General features: G+C 39.5%; 1 protein-coding gene across 2 annotated transcripts; it reads right to left on the reverse strand.

Annotated features, from left to right (window-relative positions):
* Positions 1-6,050: 6,050 nt before the first annotated feature.
* On the reverse strand, positions 6,051-15,181 carry srsf2b (serine and arginine rich splicing factor 2b). 2 transcript variants are annotated; one of them, XR_005991387.1, is made up of 4 exons: positions 14,570-15,181; positions 11,563-11,863; positions 8,180-8,241; positions 6,051-6,270 (listed from the first exon to the last, which is right to left on the reverse strand). XR_005991387.1 is itself a non-coding variant. In XM_041778294.1 (3 exons), the coding sequence occupies exons 1-2, from the start codon at positions 14,929-14,931 to the stop codon at positions 11,584-11,586; spliced, it is 642 nt and encodes a 213-aa protein (XP_041634228.1). In that variant the 5' UTR covers positions 14,932-15,180; the 3' UTR covers positions 6,051-8,241; positions 11,563-11,583. The 2 variants fall into 2 exon arrangements, 1 of the variants encoding a protein (XP_041634228.1); XM_041778294.1 differs by having other exon boundaries at positions 6,051-8,241; positions 14,570-15,180.
* Between the last annotated feature and the right edge of the window lie 219 nt (positions 15,182-15,400).

Raw genomic sequence — 15,400 nt, forward strand, 5'->3', positions numbered from 1 at the left:
CATGAAAATTAGATAACTTATTTTTTTATTATTGCACAGACACACTCACAGACTCACACACTGATCTGCACTTAAACAAAACCTCAGAGAGTTAGTGAGAAGGGGAGCAAAGGGCAGTGTAACACTGAAACCTGGTGGAAAAAACAGGTATTTTTCTGCCCTTGCCCATATATGGTAAAAGTGACATCATAGGGTTAAAAAAAAAAATGGTCCAGGTACAAATGAAAAGCCCCAACTCTCAAATGAAACCCAGAAACCAGAAAATGCATGATTCATGCCTTAATGGCGTAAAGATCAGAAGAAGTGGTTTGAATGGGTTTCAATGTGCATTTTATGCACACCAGGGATATTAACGCTTTAAAAAAGGTTTACTTTATTTATGTTGGGCTGATTGTTATGGCTGGGACAGAATTTTAAAAATTGTGCAAAAATGAACACAAAATAAAATATATGATAATATTAATTGTGAAAGAAGACAAAGGTTTTTTTTTTTTTTTTTTTTTTAAATATCAACTGTGTGCATTTTTGGCACAAGGGGTACTAGAGGCCCCCAAAGCTGAAATGCACTGTACTGTCATTGCATCTGTGCTATCAATGATTACTAGTCATGTCCCATTTTGACGGGTTGTCCCATTTCATTGGAGAAAAAATTTCACCCCAATTCTTTGAAGAGGGGATCTATAAATGAGAACCGTTTCAGACTGCTTCTAACCAGCATCTGTCTAGGTCACAAAAATTAACTTTCACTTTTTACGTGTCCATCTTTTTTTTAATAAGTCCATAAGAGTGATGTTTTGTTTTTGTTTTGTTAAATGAAAATTTACTAGAAAAACACAACATTGTTGAAGCTGTAGACATAGAAATTACAGCCTTGTGTCAATCAATATTTTGCCGCCATTGGTGTTGACAAAGCTGAAATTATAAGTCCTGCCCCATCAGGATGTTGATTGGTCAGTGTGAGAGAAGTGACACTGATGAGCGTGGTGCAGTCCCAAAAGTCAAACTATTTTAACTGAAGTCTATGCTGTATGGCCCAACATTTATATCACTGTATTTTTCTTTCCCTTGACAGTAATGGTGATACAAAAATACAAGAGATAACACATTTCAGTGCATATTCAACCCACCTTTATCCTCTTCAATCAATCCTGTGATGGTTCACTCAATTCATCCCAGAGTATAAGATCAGAGAAAAATTACTGTATAAGTCTCTCTTATCACTGGTCACTTCTTTGTAACTATACCTTTAGTCGAAGTTTCATTTCTCTCCTGAGTTGCATAAAGCTGCTTCTGTTTTTACCATACCTCCTGATTTGGGCATTCAAAATGAAAGCACTCAAGCAAATGAACAACTAAGGAAATTTATGGACTTAAGACGATTGAGTCATGAGTTAAAACACAATTAAACAGTTGTTTAAGCCATCTGATGAATCACAGCAGTGCTGGGCTAAAGGCAAAGCTGGTCAGTTTTGTGCAGTACATATTAAGCCTTGGGCAGGCCAACAGAGACGCTTTGCAAAGTGAGAACACTCACTACATTGCAGTTATAACAGACTTTAAACTTGGAAAGAACTCCCATTTTACCTGTACAACAGCACAAGTGGTTGATTTTTGATTAGCTACCTTGAAGTTCGTATTGCTAGAATGAAAAATACTGATGACAGGACTCAGGCTGAGCTGTTATTTTTTCAGTGTTGTTGCCATTCATGGTGAAAGGAAGGGGTTAAATATGTGCCCTGGTGGATCCTCCTCAAAGAGGAATCTAATCAAGCCAGTCTCTAACCTGAAGTGGTGCTCTGCTGCCAAACAGAGAACAGCTAAAGCCTTGTAGAGAGATGTTGACCTTAGATCTGATGCATCATGAGTCACTAGAGCAGCAGAGAGGAGACCGAAATCTGTTTTCCTTTTTCTGTGCAACACATCTTTTTTACTGATTTACTTAGAAATGTTACAGTGCATCCACATCTACAAAAGAACAGCTTTACCAGAAGGAGACAAAGTTTTGGACTTTTCCAGGCCTGAATCCTACTGAAAATCTGTCAGGTGATGAATGCCTTCATTATCTGACAGATTTTGGGCACTTTTGAGAGAAAAAGTGGGCAAATTTGAGAGGGGTCTGGTGGCAGAATATACAGTAGATCTCAGGTGGCCACTTTGCAGACTGAGACGCTGCATCTGTCAGAACGGATATACACACTTAAACTTTCAGAATAAATCAGATTATACTTTCAGTTAGGTGAGGGTAAGGGTTATAGGGGACATATTTTATTCTTTTAGGACAAGTTTATATTGGTCTCAGAGGTCCCCAAAACCTGCCTGTGAAGTTTGTTGCTGAAAAAAAAAACACTCTAGTATTGGATTTTTGCATGTCAAAAACCCTCCCAGTTTCAGCCCTGCTCAGAATGAGCTGTTTCTGTGTCTGTGGCTTTTAATGGTAATTAGCTATCTGTCTCCACCCCTGACCACACCCATCTTGAGAAATGGATGTGGCACTCCTGATGTAACAATGTTACAGACACTTTTATCCAAAGTTAAGGACCTAAGTGGGATTCAAACCATCAATCTTCCAGACCAAAGTCAGCAGGGCAACCCACTGAGCTATCCAGCATGTCAGCTGGCAGCTGAGAGGATGATCAGGAGAGAAGGGCGGAACGTTCATCCAAGCAGGGAAGGCCAACCGAACCTGGGGGCGGTGCCAACTCCCTATGTGACATCATGAGGGTAAAATCTGAGAACGGCTTGTTTCAGCACACATTTTCTGAAAGGTGGAGAAAGGGGTGGTGGAAGGGAATGGATTTTTCTGGTATTTGAGGGAATTGTGGACAAGCCAGGGGCACATAATTTTGGTAGAAAAGCCTGAAAAAGTGATTTTGCATAATATGTCCCCTTAAAAATAACGGATAGGAAACTTAAAGTTAAAAACCTGACCGGCAAAACCTGAATATGCAACATTTTATAAACTCGAGTAAACAGTCTGTTTACGGAAAGAAGGCTTATCCTCCATGAAACATCTTAGTGTAGCAAATATAGCTTATGCAGTTCTGTTAGCTACGTAGATATGGAGCTATATAAGTTACGCAGCTGAAATGGCTAAAGCTTACAAAGCTCATGGATATATATATATTAGCAAAGATAGAAAGCTAACACCAGCTACATTGCTATATTATGTACATAGCTCATGTAGCTATGTTTAATGTAGCTACATTTGCTAAAGATCACGTTGATGAAGTTCACATTGCCAAAGCACAGGTTGATAAAGCTTACTTGGGTACATTTTCTTACCTAGCATATTAACTGTAGCTAGTGTAGCTATGTTAACTTTAACTAAAGCTAGCTAAAGCTAACAAAGCTAAAGCAAGCCACTCTTAAGGTATCTATCTCAAAAAAACAGGTCTATTAATTTGTATGATTTTTAATGTTTGCAGTGTAGTTATTTCATGAATGGAACTACCTGACTTTCTTTGTTTATGAGTAAAGTTGAATTTAAAAAAAAAAAAAAAAAGGAAATACAAAGTATGTCAAGTTGTACCAGCAAATTATGGCACTTCCTTTCTGACAGAGGCAGGATCTTAGACTAACTGAAATCCCAGCCATTTTTCTCCCATTGCAAAAATGTGGAACTATACCAGGTGTACATTGTAGAGCCACTGTGCGTACAGAAAAGGGATGTAAAACTTGTAGAGCCTGATAAGATTGATGATGCATGATTGTTTTTTTCTAGTTCATGACAGCATAAATAAATGTAATGTCTTTGTCTTTAAGAGGCCAGAGACCCAGAGCTCAAGATTGTTCTGATTGGGAAGACTAAAGTTGGAAAGAGTGCAACAGGTAACACCATCCTGGGTAAGAAGGCTTTCAGATCTCTCATCTGTGACTCCTCTGTGACTCAGGAATGTCAGATGGAAAAAGGAGAGCTGGATGGGCAGAACCTGGCTGTTGTTGATACTCCTGGTCTGTTTGGAAGCACAGATACCTTTGATGAAGAAATCTCAGATGAGGTTTTAGAGGAGATCAAGTTGCTGCTTGCTTCACCCGGCCCTGTTGTGTTCCTGGTTGTGCTCCAGCTCGGAACATTCACAGAGATTGAGCAGAAAATTGTGAAAATAATCCAGAGGAGCTTCGGCAAAGAAGCAGAACATTACACTATGGCTTTGTTCACAAGAGGAGATGATCTGGAGAAAGAAGGAAGATCCATTGAGGAACTCATCGGAGCAAATCCAGCCCTGCGGGATTTCATCAGGGAGTGTCGTGGGGGCTATCATGTTTTTGACAACGGAGACGCAGATGTACATCAAGTTACTGAGCTGCTGCAGAAGATTGACAGGGTTGTGCAGAGAAATGGCAAAGGTGATGATAAAGTGCCTCAAGGAGATGAAGGAGTAACTCTTGAAAGAAAAGCAAGAAAAGTAGCTGGAAGAGGAAACTCGTTTGTTAGGGACTGCCTTGAAGGTGCTTTTGGGGGAGCATGCAGCGGAGCTGTAATTTTTATAATCTCAGGATACTGGACTAAAAAACCAGAGCCAATTTTTGACCTTGTAGTGGGAGGTATATCTGGAAGTGTGATCGGTGCAGCTGCAGGTGCAACACGTCATGCAATCTGTAGACTGATCTGGAGAAATTAAAAGATGTGAACAAGATACTCTCAATCAAAGTGAGAGACAAGGCATGATTGAGATTGAGTTTCTGGGACCCTACCCTTAGCTATGCAGCTTTTATCGTTTCCAATGATGCATGAAAAGTGATCTGGATTTTAGACTGTGCTTGGAGTGTGTAGAAACCACATTTAGACACTGAATCTTTTAGTTTAACTCAACAACTTATGATCCAAAGAACACTTTTTTTTTTGGGTGGATGGTGGTAGTGGGTGGGGGGTAAATATGCCAGAAAATATTTAACCTGTAATCCACAGAGTGGGTTACACTTTTCGGAGTAAAATTTACACATTTGATAATGAAAATGCTAAGAGATCTCATTACTAGAAAGTATAAAAAATCCCATGTTATATTAGTATTAAAAGGTATTTTTTTTCCTTCTCCTTAATAAACTTAATCTGTTTCATATAATGTGTAAGGAAGAGTAGTTGTTACTTCGGTAGTGACTCATGGGGATCCAAATAAGTAGATAAAAAATAAAATGTTTCAAGTGTATTTGTACTCTCTCTTCAGTAAAGAAAAACACTTGCAGTGTCCAACAGAGGGTTGTAAGGGTTGCAAGTAAGAGTTAAATAAATACTGTAGACATTTCCATTTTGGGCAAATGTTTTATCTGTTCTTTTTAATTGTATTTGTTTTATCTTTAGGTTTATTTCATAAAGTTTCACTGAAATGTTCAGGGATTTTCATGGAGTTTAAAAAAAAAACTTCTCATAGAAATTTTTGGTCATGTTTTGGAAATGTTACAGAATCTTGTGATTTGGAAATCTGTAACCATTTAAAAGGAAAATTTCCAAGACCTCAGGAAGAAAAAAACTTTTCTTTCAAACTAACCTCCTTAAATTAAAGAGATAGTTGTTTTGTAATGTGCAGTAAGATAGGCCTATTGTCCTCATATGAAGACATGATATTTTGGTGAAAACTACTTTCTGTTAGAAAAACAAAACCTAGGCTTTACACTTATTGAGATCCCATTTTTCACAAATACGTAGGGAGACCTAAAAGGCATCCCAAACAAAAGCTCAGGCCTCAGGAGGATCAGTATGGCTTAAACTTATGCAATAGATGGTAATTTTAATAAAATAGAGTTGATCTCAGTTTCTAATTGCAATTCAATCAGCCCGTATCTCCCAAATTGGGGTTTAAAGTTCTGTGTAATTTGCAGACATGTAATTTAAAGCTTGATTTATCACCAAAAAAATTAAAATTATCAAAAGTACACCTTTTAGTACCATCAGTACTTTTCATGTTGACACCTGCCTTATAGATCTGAATGTGATTTAAAGAATGTTTTCTGCGTGGTCAACTGGGCTAAAAAAGCACAGTACTTCCAAGCATGTCCTGAATTTATCATTATCATAAATAAATGGGACACACCAAAAAAAAAAAAACAGTCAATTTTAGACAAAAACACCAAAATCTTTAATGAAAGTCACATTTATCATCCATGACAGCGTGGTGGAAACACTCATGGTACAGAGGGTTGAGAGTGGAGCGAGCAGACAGCTGGTAGTCACAGGAGCAATCTGGTGAATACCGGAAACACCCGAGCACTCAGCAGAGCAACACGTAACCTTAACAGCTAAACCAGCAATACCCGTCTGCTACACAACTGCGCCTAGTGCACAAAGAAATACAATACAAGCAGGATTAGGATAAAAAAATATAGAGAAGGAAAAATAAAAACAATACCCAAAGTTGAATTATCTTGTAACATTAAATGACATGAGACGATTCTGTAAAATCTGTCATGATCAATAATTTCTTTAAAGCCTTCTGCAGTCAGTTCCCACTGTAAAGCATTTAGAGTTAACACTCATCACAAAAACAAAATAATCTACAGTCCTGGCAAACAAAAGACACCCTGAGCAACAGAAACTGAAGAAAGTAGACAGAGCAGGTGAGTTTTTAAAGGGATTTATTCAGCCTGGTGATCTGAATATACCAGTTTGGACTCTTTTTAAATCTTGTGTTAAAAAAAAAATACAAGTAACTGAAGTCAAAAACTCATTTATCACACCCGTTTCACTAAGAAAGATTACTGTCACATCTGGTGAACCTTTGGCTAATTCAAGTTGAACAAAGTTGGACTCAATCACCCTACACTGAGCTTATATTGAACCATTTTCACTCATTATGTTTGCATGCACAATCATGTCGAGCTATGTTTATAACTGGATCAGGCCATTTAACCAGACCCTGTTTGTATACAAGCTCAAAGGTGATATGTCCCCTTTAAGATCATTACTACTGAGCTTTTTCAAGTTGAGCTTTCTATAAATTAGCAAGAGTAATTTGATCCACCACAACAAAATCTAAGTGTGTGAACTCTACAAATTTGACTTGGTACAATTCCTGTTGAAATAACATGTTTACCAGCCTTTAAAACACCAGTTTTAGTCTGACAACATTTATTGAACTGCATGTAAACATACCGAGTAAAATGTTTCGCCTAAATGCATGTGAAAAACAACAGAGAAGCAAAGATTTTACATCGGGAAATAAATGTGCATCCTAGTTTTACAGGATGGAAAAGCATGTAAATTTAGCATGGTTTTTGAGGGCTACATTTCTAACCCAAAGAATCAAAATTATGTACCACTGAGTTGTAAAAGCCTTACATTAGCCCCTTTCACACATGCACTTCACTCCTGAAAATTTCCCCAACACTGTCTGATTTGGGTGCATAAGATTACAAACAGCTGAATCAATTCCCCCTGACTTTAGGAGGACTTTACCCTGTGAGACCTAGAGTCACATGTCAGTGGTGAATTCCCTGCTTTATGATCTTTACTGCTGTTTATTATAAACCTGTTTGTATGGTGGTACATTTAAACTTGTAAGAGAAACTTCCCTCTTTAGGAAAGATGATGACACCTTCTGCTGCTCTCCTGCCCTTACTTGCCTGAATGCTGAGCAGTTTTTTGAGACAGAAAATCTCCCCCTGTGAGGAGCATGTGTGAAAGAAAGGTCCAGATAATTTCAGGGCCTGAATGTCTCTAAATGATCAAAAACTTCTTGTGTAAAGGACTTCTGATTGGATTCTCCTGACATCCCTAGGTTGTATCAGAAATGGTCCATATGAAAGAAGGAAGTACAGGACAAATATAGGACACACAAAGCGTTGTTAAAGTCAGAGACAAATATTCTGACATTGGAGCGAGCCCACCTCTTTACGCAAACATTACTACAAGAGCCAGTGACTACATATATGCTGCTGTTATTACATGATCAATGTGATGTTTAACAGAAGCCCTGAAGCTCGACTACACTCTCGCTTCATGGTACAGGCCATAAAGAGAACTTAACAGTAAAGCTGAGACTTCTATCCCTGGTACAAACTTAAAAACATGCACGTTTTCCTCTTAGTATGAAAAGCAGGTCACAACCGAAACTCCCCTCCACATTGTGCAAGACTTGTAAAATCATAAGCATGTTCTGACAAAGCATTACATTGATGAATACAAAAAAAACTTTCTGTGGTTACATGAAAAAGCAAACCAAAGCATGGAAGACTAAATAAAAACCTTTTACAGCAGGTCACTGATGCTTGTGCTGGATTCTGGTCTGGGACTTCTGTAGTTTTCACCTGAAATATGGCAAAACAGAAAAAGGTAAGAACTATATTGTTTTAGATCAACACTTATCAGCTAGTTTCAGATGCTTTTAGGGCCTTTTTTGCCTCGCTTCAGTGGGCAGTAGAAAAAGACAGGATACATGGGGGTGTATGCAGCCAAAGTCAGGAGCAGGAGAGGACAATCGCCTCTGCATTCGGGACACGTGATTTAGCTGCTAACTTAACTGGTGCTATATCAGCGGTTTACATGAAATAATGTGTCAGAAGTAGTCAACCTAGATATACAGTAACTCTAAAAAGCCAACACAACCCTGTTAAAATGCAACATTTTTATGGTGTGAAAAATGAGGCAGGGATATACCAATTCAGAATTATTTCCATATTTAATGTAACTTTTAACAAATGCAGAATTGTTTCCATATTTAATGTAACCTTTAAAAAATGCTATCCAACTGAAAAAGAATCCCCCCTGGACTAATACATTGTTGTTTTGGTTTTATTACAATATCAAGGGTTAATCCCCATTCCCTTGGTTTTGCATGTTCACATCAGGTGAAGGGGTGTCCCAATTCTCTTTTGAACTGAGGGCTAAGAGCCAAGAGCCACACCAAGATTTTTCAGGACCATACTTGAAACCAAGGAATATGATGAACCTCCCACCATGCACAGCATTCACGTGCAAAACTTGGCACACTGCACAATGAAGGAGGCATGTAAACGCAAATATATCCGCATTTATAAATGATTATAGAAAATACAACAATTGTGACAAAGGGTTGGACAATGGGGAAGAGTTAAGGGGTAGAAATGGGATTGGCCCTAAATCTGACTGGGTAGGACTCCATCAGTGCAACTGATCTCAACTTGGCAAAATTTGCCCATTCTTGCTTTCAAAAGTGCTTAAACTCTTATCTCCCGTGCTCAGCCCTCCTTAGGTCAGATTTTCAGCAGGATCCAGGTCTGTATTCTCTGCCTGTGCCAATCTAGGGCTGGGTGTTACGCCGTCAGCGGGCAATTGTCTCTGGAGTTTCACTTCTCCCACAGTCTCCTAAATACCTCTCTCACAGCAGACAGCACGCTACCTCAACCATCCCAAAAACTCTCCTCAGCTCATTTCTGTATCAGATGGAGAGGGAGGGAAAGCATGAGAGAGTAGTAAGTGTAAACACAACGCCATGGTGAGTTAGGGGTGTTAAAATACAGAAATTTGTGATGGAGACTGACCATTTTGTCCTGTGGGAAACAGCACTGAACCTGTCATCTGGCTGTGGTTCCAATTTTAAAAGGAAGACATCGAACAAAAAGCAGTGATCTGTAAAATATGCCACGAGATTACAGCAGCAGTAATGCAACACATCACCAGAAATGTGACTCCAGTAAGTGTTGTTCAAAAGCCAGGATTTCAAAATCTCAGTAAGACACTCGACCCAAAGTATGATTTGCAATGACGCATTTTATCTTTAACTGAAAACTCCCTGCCAAAGCTGTACATGTTAGTAAGAGAAACTGTGGCCTATGGACCTATGATCCAGCAGGCCCTGTGAGCCTTATCTCAGCCTAACAGTTCATAACATCAACAACTAAAAGTTAAAAAATTTGTGCCTCCAAAATAGCTTTTTTCTTAATGATGATCACTCAGGAAAGCTCCTTGATCATCGTCTGAATGATGCTCTCATGTCATGAAACCGGTCAGTAATCAAAGCTGTGAGCATGAATGGGTGGACTAGACTGCAGTGTTTTGGCCATCAGCTGCATCTTGTGAGTGCTGAGGTTTTGTCTAGGTTTGCCTCAACCCAAAAGAGGAAAATGATCATCTTTTTTTAAATCAACAATGGCAAACATACGACAAAAGGCCTTTAATAAATTCCTGTACACCTTAAAAGACTGGGAATACATTATGATTTGTTTTATAGCGTAAGGCCAGTAATGGCATTCTTTATTTTTCTTTGTAAAATTGTGTGAATCAACTCTTCTTTAAAATATACAAGTGTGCTAAATTTAACTTGATGTTGATTTTACCCTTTCTGTATACAAATGTGTGAAAATCCACACATCCACACAAATCCAGATGGATGTGTTTCACACATCCATCTGTGTTTCACACATCCATCTGGGAAAGCTTCAATAGGAAACGTTTGAGAAAAGGCAGAGGCTCTGAAAAATCCTCGGAGTATGATTGGGTGAATGTTCTGTGTGTCACATCTCTACGGGCCAACTTTTAACAAAGAAATGTCGTCAAGTTCTGATAAAACTGGGGCTTTTAGCAGCATCCACGCTAATCTCTTCCTCTATAACTGCACCAGCTCTTGTTGCTGCTTGTTTACGTCGTGACTCTGCTGCGCCTGAAAGTACTGCCCCTCGTAGCTGATTGGTCCTGTCACTTTCTAACCGGGCCCAAACGGTTCAGATGGGAGCTTTGCAAGATCGATTTACCAGTGAAAAACAAGGAAACGGGCGTATCCATCTGCTTTGCAAGGTTAATAGTTTAGAGGAGATTTCAAAATATCGGCCAAACCGCCTAGCCCTAGGCCAGTCGAAAAGGTATATCTCTTTCTTCTGACGCCAGTCTTTTGTGGATTTGGATGGATCCTTTGGGAAAGTGTTGCACTGAAAGGTGAAAATTGGCCCTCAACTTCTGATTTCTAGCAGATGCATGAAGGCTTTTTGCCAAAATTGACTGGTATCAAAACCGTTTATAATTTCTTCCACAACTAAAGCTCCAGTTCCGTGGCTGCTAAAAAAAATAAAGAAATAAATAAAGCCTGATGCTGCACCCACTTTGCTTCTTATAATTGTGTGTTGTGAGAACAGATGTTGACAAACAGTGGAACTGTGCTAACATGCGACTAACACGGGAGGAAAGTTGGGCCAACCTCTGAGCCTCTCCAGCATTAGTTTATTTGTCCGGTGGTGGACAGAAAGACGTACCTCAACACCAAACCCCAACACTGACAGGCTCCCCCTGCTGAACAGAGACCCTCACCATCAGCAGCAGGCAGCCACTGAGCAGCTCACCACACACCTGCTAACTGCTCATACTGCCTCAGCTCAGCTCAAACTCCTCTTTTGCAAACAGGACGCTGCAGCTTTGGAAGGAGAAAATTCCAGAGTGGAATTACTGTTAGAATTCTTCTGAAATTATTAAGTCTGCATATGTAACCTTTATTTTTGAGAGTTTACTAATCTAGATATAAATATTCTTCCACTGCTGTTGGAGGAACTTTTTAAAATGGCTACTAAAGGGATTTTTATACAGTTTTTAAAGAGGGAACTTGAATAAGATTCAAAACATAAAATCTCTTTTCCGTACAACACCAATCATCAGACCCTCACCTGTCGCTGGCATATCGAGATCTACGGGGATTCTCCTCCATTCTCTGCAGCAGACTTGGGCTGGCTTTGAGACCTTGACCTGGATCCTCTTTTGGAGGGCGGGGTGCGGCTTCTGGACCTGGATGGGGATCTGGACTTAGATCTGGATCGAGAATTGGACTTGGCCTTGGTCTTCTTGGTCTTGGGAGAGTGGGACTTGGATCGGGAGTAGGACCGGGACCTGGATTTGCTGTAGCGGGATCGGCTCCTGCTGCGAGAGCGGCTCCTGCTGCGGGATCTGCTGCGTCTTCTACGTCTCGGGCTGTAGGAAGAACAGAACACTGTCAGTATCACAGAGAGAAAGACAACAGTTGCTATTGCACGTTTTCATAATAGACTGTATAAAAATGAGTGAAGCCAAAAGATCTAGAGCAAAGCCTCCTGACTGTCTGCAGTTGAATTCATCACCCTCATGTCCTCCATATTAACAGACGGTACAAACCAAAAAGATAGTGAACAAATTTTCCTCAAACCTGGAGTTTGCCCTGATAATTAGTTATTGTTAAGCTTAATTGTGCCCAGGTGTACATTCTTATCAAGTTATTTGATGAAAAAAGATCAGATATGAAGTCAAAATCAACAACTCTGATGACAAATGCAGCTCCATGCAGCCTTTTTATTCCGATTAGTACAGTAGAGGAGGAGAGGTATGAATTCTGTTACTGTGTACCTCTGCTCTAAACTATAATAAAATATTAAATCTAAATGCATATGCTGATGTTACAACTTATTTTGATTTAGAGCCTCCTGTTGGCAGAATTTTAAATATTGTGTTTAGTATGTGTTCATTGTGATTCTGTAGAAGTGGAGAGGCTAACCCTACCAAACTGGACCTGAAGTACGGGTGTGGTTTACTAAGTTCTTCTGGTTTAACCAGAATTAAAACAGTTAAAAATAAAATTATAATTATTAGCAGGGAAATTGTAGTTAATGCAGTTGCATTACAATAATTGCTCAAAGCTCCTGTGAGGGTTTTATAGTTGGCCATGAAAAGACTGAAAATAACACTGGTGGCTCTGTGTGACCTGTAAATGCAAACGGCACCATCAGCAAGGCAGACTGATCATTACTGTGAGGCTATTTTTAATAGTTGTAACCACTGCCACTACGCATGTCCCACAGTTGAAGCAGGTTGTCAAAACAGCCTTTGTTTACACTTGGCAGGGCAATAATTTATGATGAATGATTTGACTGTTAAAAGAAGAAGACACAGCACTTTGATCATGAAACACTCCTAAGTGTGTAGGAGTAATCAGCAAAAAGAACGTGGGTTTCCCTTTGTACAAAGGAGGCACCAAAAACATCGATCTAAAAGCTCCTCAAAGGAACTTTAATCCTTTAGCAAAACAAGGCCACCCATAAGGGGCTCTGTCACATTTAGGGGCCAATGAAGGTTGGCAAAAACAGGGTCCATAAATAATACTCAACAATACTGAACTAAAATACTCAAAATTTCTTATTATAGCAACAAAAATGCATTTTTTCTTTATTTCTTAAAAAAAATATGTTTCTAAATATAATCCTCCTTAAATCATACTTTGTACAGTCATGCCAGGACCTGAATAAAAGCGGGACTCTGGGACAGAAAGGGAAGTGCATTTGACCCTAAATATGACCTGTTAGCAAACCTTTTCCAGTCGGTGTCAAAATTGTTATAAGCCCATCTCTGGAGGCAAATTCAAGCCAGGAGGCTTGCGTCAGCATTTCATATTTCTAGCTACTTTAATATATTTTCACCACTTGTACCCATTTTAGTTTATGTTTTTTTTGGGGGGGGTATCAGGGACAGTGTAAAAACAGAATTAGTCTCAAAAAAAGAAGATACTTTGTACCAGATTTAACCTGCTAGCTAATTTCCATCTGATGCCATTATACTTCAATGTTTGATTTCACCCTTTTGTATCCACTTTAACCCCTTTCATCATCTTTTACTACTCGTGACCCATTTTAAACACTTTTAAACCAATTTTAACACATTTTTGCCCTTTTTTGATACTATACCCCATTTTGCCACTTCTAAACCCTTTCTGAAAATTATTTTAACATCTTTTTTACCACTTTTCACATATTTGAGACTCAACATATTTTTGCCAATTTTGTTCATTTTTAAACCCATTTTTAACCACTTTGCACTGCCAATTTTTGGCCCATTTTCACCACTTTTAACTATTTTTTGCCGCTTTCAACAAATTCTTGCTTCTTTTAACCTGTTTCACACGTTGACTCTAAACATATTTTTGCCACTTTAAACCTCCTTTAGCAACTTTTGAGACTTCTAATCCATTTCCAATATATTTGTCACCACTGTTGACACATTTTCACCACTTGTTGCCCATCCATATTGTTATCATTATCTACAAAAAGGTAATTAATTTTTAGGAAAGTGGTTTATATGTTGTAAAAGTACATTGTACTACAGCATCTATAAGTAAAATTAATTGTTGTGGCTCAGATAAGTGATTATTACTTAAAAAAACGTCACAGCTTGACTTCATAATGGATTATGATTTTGTGGTCCTCCTTGGCCCCTATTTGCCAGGGCCCCAGAAGCCCCGCCCCCCAATGGGTGGCCTTGGTCCTGCATAAAAATCCAAAAACCTAGTTGTGCATCCAGCCAATATATCAGTTGTAGAAAGCATCAGCATTTTCATCTCTGCTTATGCCGAAGACCTGCTGATAATGATGTGAATACCGATGCGTTGATATTATTACCTCAGATCCAATGAGGGCCCTTTAACTGAGTTTACAAGGGCCCCAGTGATTTCTGTGAACGGGCCTCTAGGCAAAATAACTTGCTTTTAAGTCTGACACGGCAAAATTGTTCTGCAAAAAGGGATAATTTTCTTGATTACACTTCTTTAAGTAATCTTGTTGAAGCAAAGGCCCTCTTTACTGAGAAAGTCCATTATAGTGAGAGAGGTAACGGGGTTCACTTAACTGAAAGGGGACAGTTTACACTGGTTCTTACCTCCTGCTCCGGCGTCCATAGCCGCTGTTCCTCCTGGGTGGCCCCCCTCTCCTTCCTCCACCATAGTGGGAATCTGGGGGTCTTCCGTACCTGGCCATCTGGACCCGCAGCTCCCTTCCATCCAAAAGCGCGCCGTCCATGGCGTCCATTGCATCCTCTGCGTCGCGTTTGTCGTGAAACCGCACGAAGGCAAACCCGCGACTTTCTTTCGTGTATCTGTCACGGGGGATATAAACGTCCCCTACCCGGCCGTAATCCTCGAAAACTCTCCGGAGGGTCTCGGGAGTTGTTCGGTAGGTTAAGTTGTCCACTTTGAGGGAAGTCATGCCATCAACGTCTGGCGGAGGCTTACCGTAACTCATGGTGATTAGCTTGTTAGGCCCGAGAGCCTTTCTCTAAACAGTTAAAGTCTTTGCAAAAACAGAGCCAATGTATTCGTAAAACTCACCATAGACACTTAGCTGCAAATGGAAACGACTTCCCAAGTGTTTTTCAAGCTATGCCGCTATAAATTAATCGACTTCTTCATTTAAAACTTCGTCCACGTCGTTCACAACTTCCCGAAGCCAGCTAACCCAACGAGGAAGATTCTTCTTCCTCGAAAATATGGCGTACTACTGCAATATCCTGACTGTAATGGCGCCCTCTTGTGGAATGATTGTTGCTGACTTTTACGGTAAAAAAAAAGAAAACGTTAAGCACACACACACAAAAATACTAAAAACAACGTGCACCAAGTAAGTGATTGACTTTTTTCTGAGCAGCATTTTAGTATTTCATTTTATACTCGAATTAGAGTTGTAACTACTAGGCTAATTGTTTACCCTAACC

This window comes from Cheilinus undulatus, linkage group 21 (assembly GCF_018320785.1).
Source record: "Cheilinus undulatus linkage group 21, ASM1832078v1, whole genome shotgun sequence".
NCBI lineage: Eukaryota > Metazoa > Chordata > Actinopteri > Labriformes > Labridae > Cheilinus > Cheilinus undulatus.